Raw genomic sequence first — 13,451 nt, forward strand, 5'->3', positions numbered from 1 at the left:
GGAGTGGCACGGGGCGGTGCTCGGGCCCCCGTACCAGGCGGCTGCCTGCAGGCCGGGGCGGTAATGGGTCCGGCCCTGCTGGTACGCGTCGGCTCGGCCGCCAGGCACCGGCCTGCCGTCCGGGGGGCTGCCAGCGCTCCAGTAGCACCCTTGGGAGGAGGGGGATGCCGAGGCCAGCTGGGCTCGCCGGCACGCGCTGCGCCTGGCTTGCCAGGCTCTGCAGGAGCCCGCCAGGTATCCGGTGCCCGGGGTCCCGTGGCCGCCGCGGAGGGGCGCCGCAGCCTGCGGCCCCTGCTCGCCCATGTCGCTGCTCTCCGAGCTGGAGCCCGAGACGCGGGCCAGCCCCTTGCCCGTGCCCAGGAGCACGCGGGTGGTGGCGCGCCGGCCACACCACGGGCACCGCTTGCACACGGACGGCTCCGTGTCCACTCTCTGCACCAGCCCCGGCCGCCGCAGCGGCTGCTCCTCACAACCCTTGCAGGGCCAGGACGGGGGCCGGCCAGGCCGCGTGTCCATCCGCCTCTGGGCCTGGGGGCGCGAGTGCCCCCCGGGCACGGGGCGGGCCGGGGGAGGCGTCTCCGAGGCCCCCATCACGTAGCTGAGGCGGCCTCGCTGCACCTGCCTGGCGTAGCCCCCGGGGTAGGGCGGGACCCGGGGCTGGCCTCGCAGCACGGTTGGCCCCCACCGGCCCTGCCTGGCCCGGTAGCCCCGCCAGTGGGCCTGCAGGATGGTGGCGGCGCGGTGCCAGCGGACCAGCGCCCGGCGCGCCTGGTAGCTGCGCCAGTGCGCCTGGATGGTGCGGGCGGCACGGCGCTTCTCAGCCAGCGCCAGGCGTGTCAGGTAGCCCCACCAGTGGGCCTGGATGATGGTGGCCGCCTGGCGCTGGGTGCGGATCTCGCTGCGCACCTGGTAGCCTCGCCAGCCAGCCTGGATCGCCGCGGCGGCTGCCGCCTCCTCCGCCAGCCGCGGCCTGGCCCAGTACCCCCGCCACGGGGCCACCGGCTCCGCCTTGGGCCCAGGCCGCTGGCATGTGGCCTGAGCCTGGGACTCCCGCCAGCGGGCCGGCTGCTTCCCAGACCGGGAGCCCCGCCAAGGGGCGGCCGGCTCCGGCTTTGCGGAGACGGGCTTCTTCCTGGCCTGGCTGCCCTGCCAAGGGGCAGCCGGCTCAGGCTCCGGCCTAGTCCAGGTCAACTCCTGTCCAGCCCGGTACCCCCGCCACGAAGCGTCCTCCTCGGGCTGCAGCCGAGACCAGCTGAGCTCTTGCCGGATCCTGTACCCGTGCCAAGGAGCATCGTCCCGGGACCCCTGCCCAGCACCGTAGTCCCCCGGGACCAGGCCCTGGCGGGTGAGGAAGTCCTTCCAGGCCACCTGGATGGTGACGGCAGCGTGGTACTGGTCACAGAGCTGCTGGCGGGCCCGGTGCCCGCGCCAGGCAGCCTGGATGGTGGTGGCTGCATTGTTCAGGAGCATCTCGAGCTCGTCCACCAGCACGTCCTCGAAGGAGGAGGCATGGCGATGGGTGCGAAGGCGCCCAGGGCTGATGCGGACACGAGGCCGCGGCCCGTCCTGCACCGCCCCGGGCTGCGGGTCCACCAGGCTCAGTTGGCGCCGTGGCTGCCCAGAGCACGACGGCGAGGGGCCCTCCCTAGCAGCCTCCATGCTGGTGAGGGAGAGCCCGGGTCAGCCCCAGAGACTGGGACCCTGTTCTTGGGGTGCCAGGGGCCAGCGCTCTTTGAGCTGCCCCTGCCACCGGCTTGGCCCTCACGTCCACTGGGGCCTGTTCGCACAGGGGCCCCGATCCTGGGGCTTGCCCCTAGTGTCCCATGAGCTCCCCCACCCTGTTCTGTGTGGCCTGGAGCGCCAGGGGCTGCACCCACCTCGTCCCAGGAGACCATGTTGGCTTGGCTGCTCTCTGTCCTCGAGGACGCTCCTTGGGGCCGAGCCCCGGCTCTGGGCATCACCTGCAGAGACGAGTGGGGTGCGGGAGGACACCCAGGCTGCCGGCCCCGGGGGACCAGACAGCTCGCCTGGGGGGTCACGGAGCAGGGAGGAATACGGGCAATGCCGAGGAGATCGGCCCCCAGCGCTGGGAGGTGGCAGGCAGGAGCCCTGGAACCTGCCCCCTCTGCTGTGCAGCTCGGAGTGCCCCGGGAGCCGTGACGTCACCCGTGATGTCATAGTGACCATGTCGTCATGGCCCCAGACAATGTGCAGGGGGAGCCCTTGCAGGAGACCCCGTTCTCCTTCTCACCCTGAGACCCACCAGCTGGGCTTTGAGCCCCCAGCCCCTGTGCCCCAGCCCCACACCTGGCAGGGGCAGCCTGGGGCACCAGGCAGCAAAAGAGATCCCAAAACCGGGCGGGGAAAGTGTCCCGGCCCACGCGACGCCTCAGCTGGAGCCCACGAGCCCCGCGTTATCGGGGTCCCCATGTCGGGCACTACCGATTCCTTGTCAGCGCCGAAGCCTCAGGGACCGCGGAGTTGGAAAGAGACCCTGGCACCACCCTGGTCTTGGGGGATGCCCCCAGGCTTGGTGCAGGGGCAAAGGCTCAGCCAGGTTCGTTGTGTGCAAGCCCACCAGCCCGGGCGTTAACGAGGCAGGTGGCCTGGCACCTTTCGTTATGCAGCGGTTAAAACAAATGACATCTCGTGTTGCGCCTGCACCTCGAGTATCCTAAACCACCCCGTGCAGCCGTCTCCTGGCAGGAGCCTGCAGGGTCACATCCAGCCCAGCCCCTGCCCAAGGCAGGATCAGCCCTGTCCAAACCACCAGTAATCCCTCCTCTGCACTCTGTTTAAGATGACCCATCGACCCCCACCAACCAGGCCTCGCACCCGCCCCTGCTGCTACAAAGCCTTCCCAACACGCGCTGAGCGCCCAGGCCCAGGCCGTGCCCCAGCCGCACCGGTCCGAGCGGGGGAAATCCCGTCCTGCCCCACTGCAGCCCAGCCCAACCCCACACGCGGAGCGGAAAGCAGGCGGGGGGCTACGAGCAAAGCCTGGGAACCCCCGCGGCTACGACTGCGCCCACATCCTCCAGCGCCGGGCAAGGGCCCGCAGGGCGGGGGCCAGGCCTCGCCAGGAGCCCCCGGGCAGCACGTGCGCGGGGCGGGGGGGGGCGGCCCCGGGCATGCTGTGCGCACCGGAGCCGCCCGAGGCGCCGCCGGCCTGCTAGCTCTGTTGCTCCAGGCCGGCGGCGCCGGGTGATGACGCAGTAGCGGGCGACAGGATGGTACCCGGAAGTGCCTTTAACAATGGCGGAGCCGGTGCGGGGAGAAGGTGATGGTGGAGGCTGATTTCGTGGGGAGGGGTCCTGCTGGGGAGTTGGGAGAGGTCGCGGGGGATGGGGGCTACGAGGCCCCGTGCCGTGGTGGGGGAGGCCCGGGGCGCCGAGCCCCCCACCCCAGAGCGGCGCGGCGCCGGCCGGGCCGCGGTGACGAGCTGTCGTACTCTCCCAGGTGGCGGCCCGCCGCGCCCCCCCGGCCGCACCTGACGGAGCGGGGCCGCGGCGGCTCCGGCACGATGCCGCGGAGAAGGAGGCGCTGCCAGCCGGCGGCACCCGGGCGGGCGAGGCCGGGCCGCAGGACCAGAGTCCCGGCCCACTTCCCCTTCAACCTGCTGCCGGTGGACTGCCAGCTGCACGTCTTCTCCTTCCTGTCCGAGGTGGAGAAGTGCACGGCAGCCCTGGTGTGCGAGGCCTGGAGCAAGCTGATCCGCACGGCCGGGCTGTGGCGCGTGGCCGACTTCATGAGGCTGGGGGCCCTGCAGTCGGGCGTGGACGTGATGCTGGTCTCGGCCCGGGAGTTCGAGCGCTGGAAGGAGTGGGTGCACCAGTACGCCTACCACCTGGTCTCCCGCAACGCCAGCCTGCTGGTCCTCCGTGCCAGCTTCGACCTGGGCGACCACAAGGCCAAGTGGGCCGAGTTCCTCTCGCGCTTCCTGGACAGCGTCTGCTGCGGGGAGCTGCGAGACCTGGAGCTCAACTGGACCCTGACTCACCTGGAGCCCCCAGACTTCTACCCGCCTGGCACCTGCAGCATGACTCAGGTCAGCCTGGCCAAAATGGACCAGATCAACCACTTCCAGAGTCTGCTGGAGAAACTGCTGCAGTGCGCACCCAAGCTGGCCAAGATGAAGCTGCCCTTCGACTGGTCCGCCCACTCCGTCGCTGTCCTGACTCGCTTCCAGCACCTGCACACACTGGAGCTCAAGTACTTCTGGAGCTTCAAAGGGGTTTGCCCTGAGATCCTGCAGGAGCTGACCAAAGCCCTGCCCAAGCTGCGGACCCTCATCTTTCATGTGCTGGTTCCAGTCAAGGACTTGGGCGTCTCCTATTCGCTGGAGTCCAGGTCCCTGGAGTATTTGGACGTGTCACAGAGCCGTGGCCTTGTGTTCTGCCACCTGGACCTGCCTTCCCTGAGAGCCCTGCGGGTCAAGAAGACAGTGCGGGGCATCATCCTGAACCGGCGCACACGCCTGGCCCTGCAGAGCCGCTGGGCCTGCCTGTACGGCTTGCTGCGGAGCGGCACGCCCAACCTGCGCATCTTCAATAACAAGGCGTTGCTGCCACACTGGCGGGACCATGCCTACGAGGAGCTGAATGCCCTGCTGCTACAGTCATGCTACTGCATTCAGCACTCGGACACATGGCTGCTGTAACAGGCATGGGAGGGACAGCCCAGCTCCTCTGGGATCTTGGCACAGGGACAGGGGTCCCTGGTGCTCTGCTCTGGCTGAACCACAGTCGGATTCCCTGGCCCAGTTCCAAAGCAGCCTCCCCTGTGACACTCAGCCTGGGCTCTGCCATGAACCTGAGGTGCAGCGCTCACTCCTGATGCAGAGAGTCAGTCACAGCTCCACCACTCCTAGGTGGGGCACTCCACAGGGCACCAGTGCTGCTATGAGCTGAGCTTCCTACTAGGAAGAGGGTCTATGCACTTGCCAGCCCCAGCTGGAGCCCCCAGCTGATCTGGGGCTGTGGCCACGTCTCTGCATTCAGGGGTGCCGTGAGGTGGGGCACAGCATCTTGGCAGAGCCCCTATGGCCCTGAGAGCCGTGGCCTCAGGAGGGACCAGGGTGTCCCTCTTGGCACCCCCACAGGGCCTAGTAAGGCTCATTTTGGGGAGACTGTCTTGGTGCTGGGTCTGTACCAGGCAGGAGTCGTGTACAACTGGAGGGTGTTTGGAGAGAGCGACACAGTTTGTTTCTACGCAGACGTAAATGGTCTGTTCCCACAGCCGTCTCCACTGTGAACTCCCAAGTGCATTTGTGGCTGCAAGCACCCGCATGGGCTCACGGCCTGGTCAGAGAGATGCCAGGGTTAAGGCAGAATGATGTGGTGCTGAGTGTCAGCCCTGTACGCCACAGCCTGATGTGTTTGTAGCCCTGGGGCAGAGGCCTAGCAGCCAGGGCTCCAGGTCCTGTCCCAGCTACTCTGATTCAAGTCAAGTTACTGAGACTCCTTTCTTTTGCAAAAGCAGCCTCCAAGCTGGGTGCTGGACCAGAGCCACCTTAGGGGCTGTATGTGGGTGCTATAAAAAAGCAGTGATGCTAGCCACGGGAGGGACAGAGCTCTGCGCTGCGCCCTCCCCATCCAGCAAGAGGTACCCTGGCCTCCGGACTGGCTCGCCTGACCGCGGTGCTGAGTCAACGATAATAAAAACGAGTTGCCCTCACACGCCCCGTCTCCAATCTCTGTTCTCCCCTGAGCTGCATCGGGGGCTCTGGCTTCCTGAGGGCTTCTCCCAAGCCAGGAGGGTGCACTTGCATGGTCCTGATCATGGCCGGGGGTTCCAGTGACAGGCTCTGCTGCAGATGGCAAAGAAACTCTATGTGCAGGGAGCCATTGGGAGGGTATGCGGGGCTACATAGTTGGTCTTCCTGCCCGGCTAGAAGGAAGATGGGCCAAGGCACGAATGGCTGCCTGGACAAGGGTAGACGCTGTGGACTGTTCCTCTGCGGCTTGGGCAGGTGCCCCTGGGAGATCAGCCATGTGTCTGTCCCTGTGTTTAGAGAGGGCAAGCCTGGTAACCAGAGGGGCAGAGGGAAGGGAGCAGGGGCTGGCAGAAAAGGACCTGGGAGGACAGGGGATAATAATCTGGGTATAAGCCAGCAGTGTGCCCTTGTTGCCAAGAAGGCTACCAGCATCCTGGGCTGCACTGGTAGGAGCATTGTCAGTGGATGGAGGGCAGTGATTCTTCCCCTCTGTTCAGCACTGGAGAGGCCACATCTGGAGTCCTGTGTCCAGCTGTGGGCCCCCCACTACAGAAAAGATGTGGACACATTGGAGAGAGTCCAGTGGAGGGCAATGGAAATGGTTGTGGGGCTGGGGGACAGGACTGGTGAGGAGAGGCTGAGGGACCTGGGCTGATTGAGTCTGGAGAAGAGAAGACCAAGGGGGATTGACTAGCAGCCGTCACCTCCCTGCAGGGGGGCTGCAAAGAGGATGGAGCTGGGCTGGTCTCAGTGGGGGCAGATGACAGGACAAGGAGCAATGGGCTCAAGCTGCAGCAAGGGAAGTTGAGGTTGGATATTAGGAAAAACTTTCTCCCAAGGAGGGGCGATAAAGCACAGGAACAGGCTACCCGGAGAGGTGGTGGAGTCTCCATCCTTGGAGGTTTTGTAGGCCTGGCTTGACAAAGCCTTGCCTAGGATGATGTAGTTGGGGCTGGTCCTGCTTTGAGCAGGGGTTGGACTGGATGTGACCTGAGGTCCCTTCACACCCTCATTGTGATTCTATGATTCTGGGCTCAGTAGGATTGTGGCTTTTCTGTGGCCTCTTGAAGGGGTGGCAAGGGATGCTCTGTGCCCCGTAGCTGGTGGCAAGACTGCTTCAGTGAGGTTCAGCTGGGGAGACTTCACTTCATAGCCTCGCGGGAGGAGGTGCTGGTGGGAAGCGGCTGCTTGCTGGGGCTCAGCGGAGTCAAGCCCAATGTGCTGCGTGCAGGGGGTTGGCCTATTGCTGCTCCCTCTGCTTGACACTTAGGCATCCCCTGGCTACATGGCACTGGATCCAGCTCTGGGAAAGAGCAGGGTGAAGGCGGCTTGGCCAGCAACACAGAGCCGGGCTGGTGGCTGGAGGGGGCATGCCCCTTGGGTGGGTGCTGGCAGAGCCTGTGGACAAAAGGACACCTGCAGCTATGGAACAAGCCATGTGGCCCAGGCACCCACAGCCACAGCAGCACAGAGCGAGTCCCCAGAGCCAGCAGGACACCATCAGCTGCCAGTGCAGCACCCTACAGTCCTCCTGTGTGAGGGGTCCTGATGCCTTGGCCCTTGCCTGTGCACTCCTGGCTGCAGACTTTTGGTACAGATGGGGCTTTGCCTTTCTCTGCAGCAGGAGCATAGCCTCTGCCTGGGCTCTGGAGCATGTGTTAGCAACTACATATAAGCAGGATGTTGGCTGCCATTGTCCCCCTGCTTTGTGTGGCAGGTTCAGGCATGATGTCTGGGGCATCAGGGGTGACGGTAGTTTTATGAAGTTTAGATGATTATTTCTCCAGGGTGGTTTGGACAGGGCTGATTCTGCCTCAGGCAGGCGCTGGGCTAGATGTGACCCTGTAGGTCCCTTCCAGCCCCACAGCTCTGGGACTCCAGGAAAGACATGCAGCAAGGACAGCCCAGGGTGAGCAGGGGGCTGGTGGCTTAGGTCAGAGCCCTTGGGTTGATCTCATAAGAGCAGGGGGAGGCAGGACAGCGGCAAAGATGAACACTCAGTGGTGCCCAAGGCTGGCAGAGGAGCTTTGTATGGGCCTGGAGCAGAGGTAGCATGGACAGCAAGGGAGGAGGTGGATGAGAGGTCAGCGTGGCAGGACAAGGGGATGCGAGCTGGCCAGGCCGAGGATGCGTCCCTATGGCCCAGCCAGGAGCAGGGCATCACCTGTCAGCTAACCCACCCCGCAGAGCACCTGGCTTGGCATCAACACCTCACACTGGGCCCATGCACCCTCAGAGGCAACTTTTCAGTCCCAGGTGCCCTCCCTACCCCCACAAGGGTGGACCTGGATAGGGAAGCAGGCCTGGCACCCCATCGCCTTTGAGCCCAAGTCTCTGCTTCTTCCTGTGCTTGCCAGTGGCCAAAGCCAGCCTGGGCTCTGCCCTCCCGTGACCCTGCTGCCCCAGGGGGACCCTTCTCCAAGCCACAAGCAAAGAAGGGACTTCAAGGCAGGCACAAAGAGCCCAGGCCCTGGGGCTCCATCTCTGCTCCAAGCATCCCCGCTTAGAGGGAGCAAACGGAGGGACCCATTGTCCTGCAGAGAATGAAAGTAGTCATCTGACCCCAGCACTTTTTCCTGCCTAGGCAGGGGGGTCGGACTCGATCTGTTGAGGTCCCTTCCGACCTGAGCACCTGTGAACCTCCAACAGCTGGTGCTGGGTTGAAAGCTAAACATCCTGCTGTGCTCTCCACAGGGGGAAGGTGGCTTCCAGGGATGCATCTAGTGCTGGCCAGTCAGAGCCAGGCCCTGGGCTGGCTGGATGGTGGATCCCAGCCAGCCCGGCAGTGGTTACACCTGCACCCGGCCTCGCCTGTACTGTTGGACAGCTGGAGCCATCACCTCGACCTCCCTAATCCCAGCACCCGGCTGCTCATCTTGCCTTCCTCCCCACTGCTTTGGTCCATTAGCCTGGCTTGCGAGCTCAGGCAGGAAGGGTACGCAGCTCTGCCACGTGGCTGCCCAGCTCTTGGGGGAATCCAGCCTGGAGCCCCTGGACCCTGCTCTAGTTCTAAGTGCAGAGAAACCCGTCAGCTGAGCCCTGCCAGGAGGAGCTGAGACAGTTCTGGATGGAGGACGCAGTGGAGAAAGATCCTGGCAGCTGCTGGCTCTGGGCAGAGGGGAGCCGGCAGGAGCACATAGCCACCCCAGAGAGAGCTGGGAAGAAGCCCCAGGCATGTCAGGGAGCTGTGCAGAGGCATCCACCTCTGCGGAGCCTGTAAGCCCTGGCCTGAGGCAGCCACCCACCCTGCAGTTTACCACCTGCTCGCAGGCACTGAACTTTGGCAGCACTCAAGGGATTTTGCTTCCTCTCCTCAGCCAGCTCTGTGTAGAGGCAGATGTCAGGGGCAGAGGGGAGCAGGGAGGCAAAGGCTGGGGAAGGGCACAGCTGTGTGAATGCCCCCCATGCAGGAGGCAAAGGGGACAGAGCTGAGCTGCCCAGAGGGCCTCGTTGCTAGTTACTGGGTGAGCACAGTGACTTCCAGCCCTGGGGGAATGAGAATGAGGACAGCAGAGGGGCAGAGATGGGGAAAGCGTGGGCAGGAGAAGCAGGCTGTCAGGGGCATGGGGATGCTGCGCGGTTAGATGGTGACTACAAAGCCAGACTCTGGAGTGGGGCTAGTCGGTTTGTGAGGGGCCAGAGGCCTCCCTGAGGGCAGTGGAGAGGACACAGGAGGTGGAGGCAGAGGCAGATGGGATGGCAACTGTGCCATCTGCCATGGGACAGACTGAGGGGGCCACAAGCCTGGCTGCCTTCCCCTCCACGCACCAGAGCAGGGGCCAGAAGAACCTCCCAGCGCATCAGGCATAAGAGAGACAGCAGTGGTTAGAAAATGGCATAAAAACATGTTATTGCTGCGTGTCTTGGGTGGCCAGACATGGGGGCCATCACACGACAGCCCCTCTGCCACAAGAAGCTACAGGTTGAAGTAGTCCAGGGTGTTGTGGCGGCAGAGGTTCGTGGTCCAGATGGCATCATCCCTGTCTGCACTGAGCAGCATCTGCTGCAGCTCAGCACTCACCTGCGAGAACTTCTCCTCGTCCACCGAGCTGTTGAGCAGGCTGGAGGAGGATGGCGGCCAAGGCAGGTCCTCGCTGTAACAGTCCACAGGGTAGGGGTAGATAACGAGCCGCAGGGCCGAGAGTCCCCCTGTGCGGAGCAGCAAGGTTTTGAGTCCGCGCGTGGACAGTGGGTTGCCAAACACGCCCAGGTAGCGGAGCCGGGTGCAGCAGCACAGGATGGGCAGCAACGCCTCCAGGTGGGTGTCTGCCAGGCGGCACTCCATGATGTCCAGGTGCAGCAAAGAGCCCGCCGCCTCCCGCAGCAGGTGCTGGAAGGGCTGCAGCAGTGCGTCCGACAGGTTGTTGCCACTGAGGTCCAGCTTCTTGAGGGCGGGTGTGTGGAGGCTCTGTGACAGGTAAGCCAAGTCGCTGGGCAGAAGGCAGCAGAAGGCCAGCTCGAGGCTTTCCAAGGGGCCCTGCAGGTTGCTGTAAACGGGGGAGAGACAATAGCTCTCAGGCATGCTCCGAGCCATTCCTGCTGACCGCAGGGGACAAGGTCAACCGGGCAGGACAACCCATGTGTCGGGGACCCCAGCCCACCTGGGGTTAAGTGCCTAGCTGCCACAGCTGCCCTGGTCTCTAGCTGACAAGCCCTGCACCAGCTCAGTCAGCAGCTGCTGGGAGCTCAGGCTCCCCACTTATCCCATCAGCCCTGCCCCAGCCTGCTGTGACAAGTCTCCTGATTCCTGCTTGCTCCTGGACTTCAGCTCGGGTCTCCTGTGCATCCACTTCCCTGATCCTGAGAGTATGACTCCACTCCCTAAAGCAGAGGAAACCTGGCCTCTGATCCCACCCCAACCCCGACTTCCCTTCCAGACACGGTCATTTGGCTCCTGAATACTGGCCCAGGCCCTGGACCCCAGCCATCCCCCCAGGGGCCTGACTACTAGGCAAAACCCCCTACAAACAGCTCAGGGGCCAAGCAAGGACCCATGTTTAAGTGCCTGATTAAGGTGAGGAACTTTCTGCCTGTAGCCAGGAGAACAGCACAGCCCTGCCGGGACCTGGCCAAGCTTTCAGGTGCAAAGAGGCTGAGGGTCCCGGTATGCCCTGAGGCTGCCATGTGTAATAGCTCATGGCCCCCTTCCCACCCCCTCCGCCTGGCCAGTGACTTACCCCAGCAGCTGCCTCAGCCTCCCCGAGAGGCGGGAGGAGCCCAGGTTGAGCTCCTTGAGGCAGGAGAGGCGGCCAAGCTGGGTGGCGAAGTAATGGAGGCTGCCCTCCATGCCAGCCGAGAGCCGCCGCACATCAATGTTGCTGTAGGGCAGCTTGAGGCTCACCAGGTTGGTGAACTTGGCCATGTGAGGCAGCACCACGCGCAGCCCTGACAGCCCCAGGTTGTTGAAGCGCAGGTCCACCTGTCTGACGCTGGCCGGGTCCAGGAACTCCAGGAGCCCCACGGTGCTGGCGATGGACAGCTCCTCGGCCCGGAAGTCACGGCACCGGAGCCGCAGGGCACTGTGGGCATTGGCCTGCAAGGCGTCCTTGAGGACCCCGTATGAGGTGCTGTTGACAAAGAGGTCCACGCGGACTTCCACGGAGACTAGGCGTGGTGGGGGCAGCGCTGCTGGGCTGCTGTAGGGGCCCTTCCTCCGCTTGGAGGTGCGCTGAGTGCACTTGCTCTGCTGCTTGGACACGTCGATGCAGGCCTTGGCCAGCGTCACCGTCCGCGACCACAGGCTCATGCTCTCGGAGCCCTGGTCGGCACCATCGTCCTGCAGGCCGGTCATGTCCAGCACCCGCAGGCAGTGCTGCCGGCTGGGGGAGACGAGAGCAAGCGGAGACATGAGCAACGGAAGATCAAGAGGTTCAGGGGGGCTGGATGTAGCCTGCAGAGGTGGGGCATTGGCCCACAGGGATTCTCTCTGGCCAGACTCCCCTGGGGATCTGGCACACGGGGGTCTCACTGAGGGTCCCAGAGCTGCTGTGCCAGCACCCATGGGTGAACACCGCCCTCCCCTTCCCCACCACTACGATCCCAATTCCCAGTGGTTGTCTGGCAGGGCAGCGAGTGGCACTGGTGTTCCCCCACCTGCTGCCAGCTAGATCTGGAAGCCACTGTGGTGTCATTTGCTGTCCCTAATCTAGTCATTCCCCCAGGGCCTGCTGGAGGGTCCCCAGACGGAGCACACAGGGAAAGCCACAAGGGTCTCAGTGGCTTCTAGAGACCCACCCTTGCTCCAGGTCTCTTCTCGCCTTTCCTGTTGGGGCTGTGATGCCCGTATCACCCAGAGGACGACATCCAGCCTAGTGCCTCGACCTCCGGGGTACTGTGCCCGAGATGTGGCCCCCGGCTCCATCTCACTTTCCTCCTCCTCAGCAGGATAAAACACTTGTAGGACCTTCCTGTGCCCAGCTGCAACGTGCCAGTGCCCCACGCCAGCCCCCTAGTCCCTGAACCTCCGTAGCTCCTGGCTCGAGGAGATCCCAGTAGGACAGGCTGGGCTCCAGGGCACAGTGTAACAAATCCGACAGGCAACAGTCAGCTGCCGCCTCTCCGCTGGACACAGGCGGCAGGAACAATGCTGCTCTGGGACCTGGGGCGAGTTGGCACATGTTGCCCCACGGAGGCAGGCGGCATTTTGAGATGGGACCTGGGAAAGGGGCTCCCCCACACCCTGGGGACAGGAGCCCCCAGCTTCACTGGACAAGGGGCCTGGACTGGCTGATGCACCAGGCCACATCAGGCCACAGTTCTCCCCCCAGCTGCATTTGGGCCCCAACGCGCTGTCTTGTCTGAGCTCGTGCTAGCCCCGTCGCAGCCCTTGGGATATGCCTAGGAATGTGCCAGGCCCTGCCCCGATCCCACGCACCTGGAGCCATGGCTCCGGCCCTCCAGCGCGGCGCTGAGGTAGGCCACGACGCCCAGGATGACGGTCTGCACGCACAGCTTGCTGGGCTTCTCCTGCAGCAGGGCACGGTCGCAGTGCCGGCAGTGGCGCAGCAGGCGCTGGAAGCTGAGCACCGGGAAGGGCCAGGTCTGCACCAGGTCCTGAAGCACCAGCGTGCGCTTGTCCAGGAAGGCCGCCTTGAAAAGCACGGGGTACAGCTCGGTGGGCAGGACTTCCAGGGCGCTGCGGGCGGTGGCATGGTGGGACACCAGCTTCTGGGCGCAGAGGAACACGAGGGAGTGCATGGCTGGGGCTGCAGGCCGGTGCTCCCTCTGCAAGAGAAGGGGAGCGCCGGTGAGACACCGCTGTCCGCACGCCACCGCCTGCGCCCGGGAAAGCGCTCCTGGGGCACCAACCCCGCAGGGTCCCAGCTGGAGAGTCTTCCCCGCTCCCCTCCACGCTGCACTGGGGCGGCAAGGGATTTCCCCCTGCTCAGACTGGTCGCACTGGGGGTGTCCCCTCCCCCCGCAGCGGGGGCACGGCCTCTGCAGCGCCCATGACTCCCCCCCGGATCCCGGGGCAGGGCCGGGGGCCGCGCTGAGTGACTGGGGGGGATGCGCCCCTCCCTTTAAGTTTAAGGTAGGCCGGTAAAGTCACCCCGGACCCCCTCCCCTTCAGGTTTTGGGGGGTCCGGGGTGACTGAGATGCAGGGTTTTTGGGAGGGGCTCGGACTCCTGGGCTCCCTCTGGGCTGGGGGGGTCCCGGACTCCTAGGCCCCACCCCTCACCGAGTCCCGCCGCGCGCTCCGCCGCCCCTCGGCTGCGCAGGCCCCGCCCCGCCCCG

At 64.7% G+C, this 13,451-nt stretch overlaps 4 protein-coding genes across 4 annotated transcripts in view; 3 read left to right on the forward strand and 1 right to left on the reverse strand.

The window, feature by feature from the left end:
• The window catches only part of PDC (phosducin), a 99,923-nt gene that overhangs the window by 32,445 nt on the left and 54,027 nt on the right, over positions 1-13,451 (forward strand). The gene's annotated exons all lie outside the window — the stretch shown is intronic.
• The window catches only part of RECQL4 (RecQ like helicase 4), a 42,994-nt gene continuing 32,094 nt past the window's right edge, over positions 2,552-13,451 (forward strand). The window contains exon 1 of the mRNA XM_019530992.1: positions 2,552-2,557. The gene's annotated coding sequence lies outside the window, so the exon portion shown is untranslated. The remainder of the gene's footprint in view (positions 2,558-13,451) is intronic.
• Positions 3,203-5,674, forward strand: LOC109307223. The gene is made up of 2 exons (XM_019530995.1): positions 3,203-3,280; positions 3,460-5,674. The coding sequence occupies exons 1-2, from the start codon at positions 3,231-3,233 to the stop codon at positions 4,658-4,660; spliced, it is 1,251 nt and encodes a 416-aa protein (XP_019386540.1). The 5' UTR covers positions 3,203-3,230; the 3' UTR covers positions 4,661-5,674.
• On the reverse strand, positions 9,542-12,954 carry LRRC14 (leucine rich repeat containing 14). The gene is made up of 3 exons (XM_019530994.1): positions 12,591-12,954; positions 10,894-11,535; positions 9,542-10,203 (listed from the first exon to the last, which is right to left on the reverse strand). Exons 1-3 carry the CDS (start codon positions 12,911-12,913, stop codon positions 9,633-9,635), a joined length of 1,536 nt encoding a protein of 511 aa, XP_019386539.1. The 5' UTR covers positions 12,914-12,954; the 3' UTR covers positions 9,542-9,632.

The sequence above is a fragment of the Crocodylus porosus genome, unplaced genomic scaffold, assembly GCF_001723895.1.
Source record: "Crocodylus porosus isolate Cpor-Errol unplaced genomic scaffold, CroPor_comp1, whole genome shotgun sequence".
Taxonomy (NCBI): Eukaryota; Metazoa; Chordata; order Crocodylia; family Crocodylidae; genus Crocodylus; species Crocodylus porosus.

Bases quoted from the DNA above. Each gene is read 5' to 3' on its own strand.
- LOC109307223 (XM_019530995.1), top strand. From the start codon at position 3,231: ATGGTACCCGGAAGTGCCTTTAACAATGGCGGAGCCGGTGCGGGGAGA. The intron at 3,281-3,459 runs GTGATGGTGGAG...GTACTCTCCCAG, and splicing joins GGAGCCGGTGCGGGGAGAAG to GTGGCGGCCCGCCGCGCCCC.
- LRRC14 (XM_019530994.1), bottom strand. From the start codon at position 12,913: ATGCACTCCCTCGTGTTCCTCTGCGCCCAGAAGCTGGTGTCCCACCAT. The intron at 11,536-12,590 runs GTGCGTGGGATC...CGTCTCCCCCAG, and splicing joins GGCCGGAGCCATGGCTCCAG to CCGGCAGCACTGCCTGCGGG. The intron at 10,204-10,893 runs GTAAGTCACTGG...CCCCGTTTACAG, and splicing joins AGGCTGAGGCAGCTGCTGGG to CAACCTGCAGGGCCCCTTGG.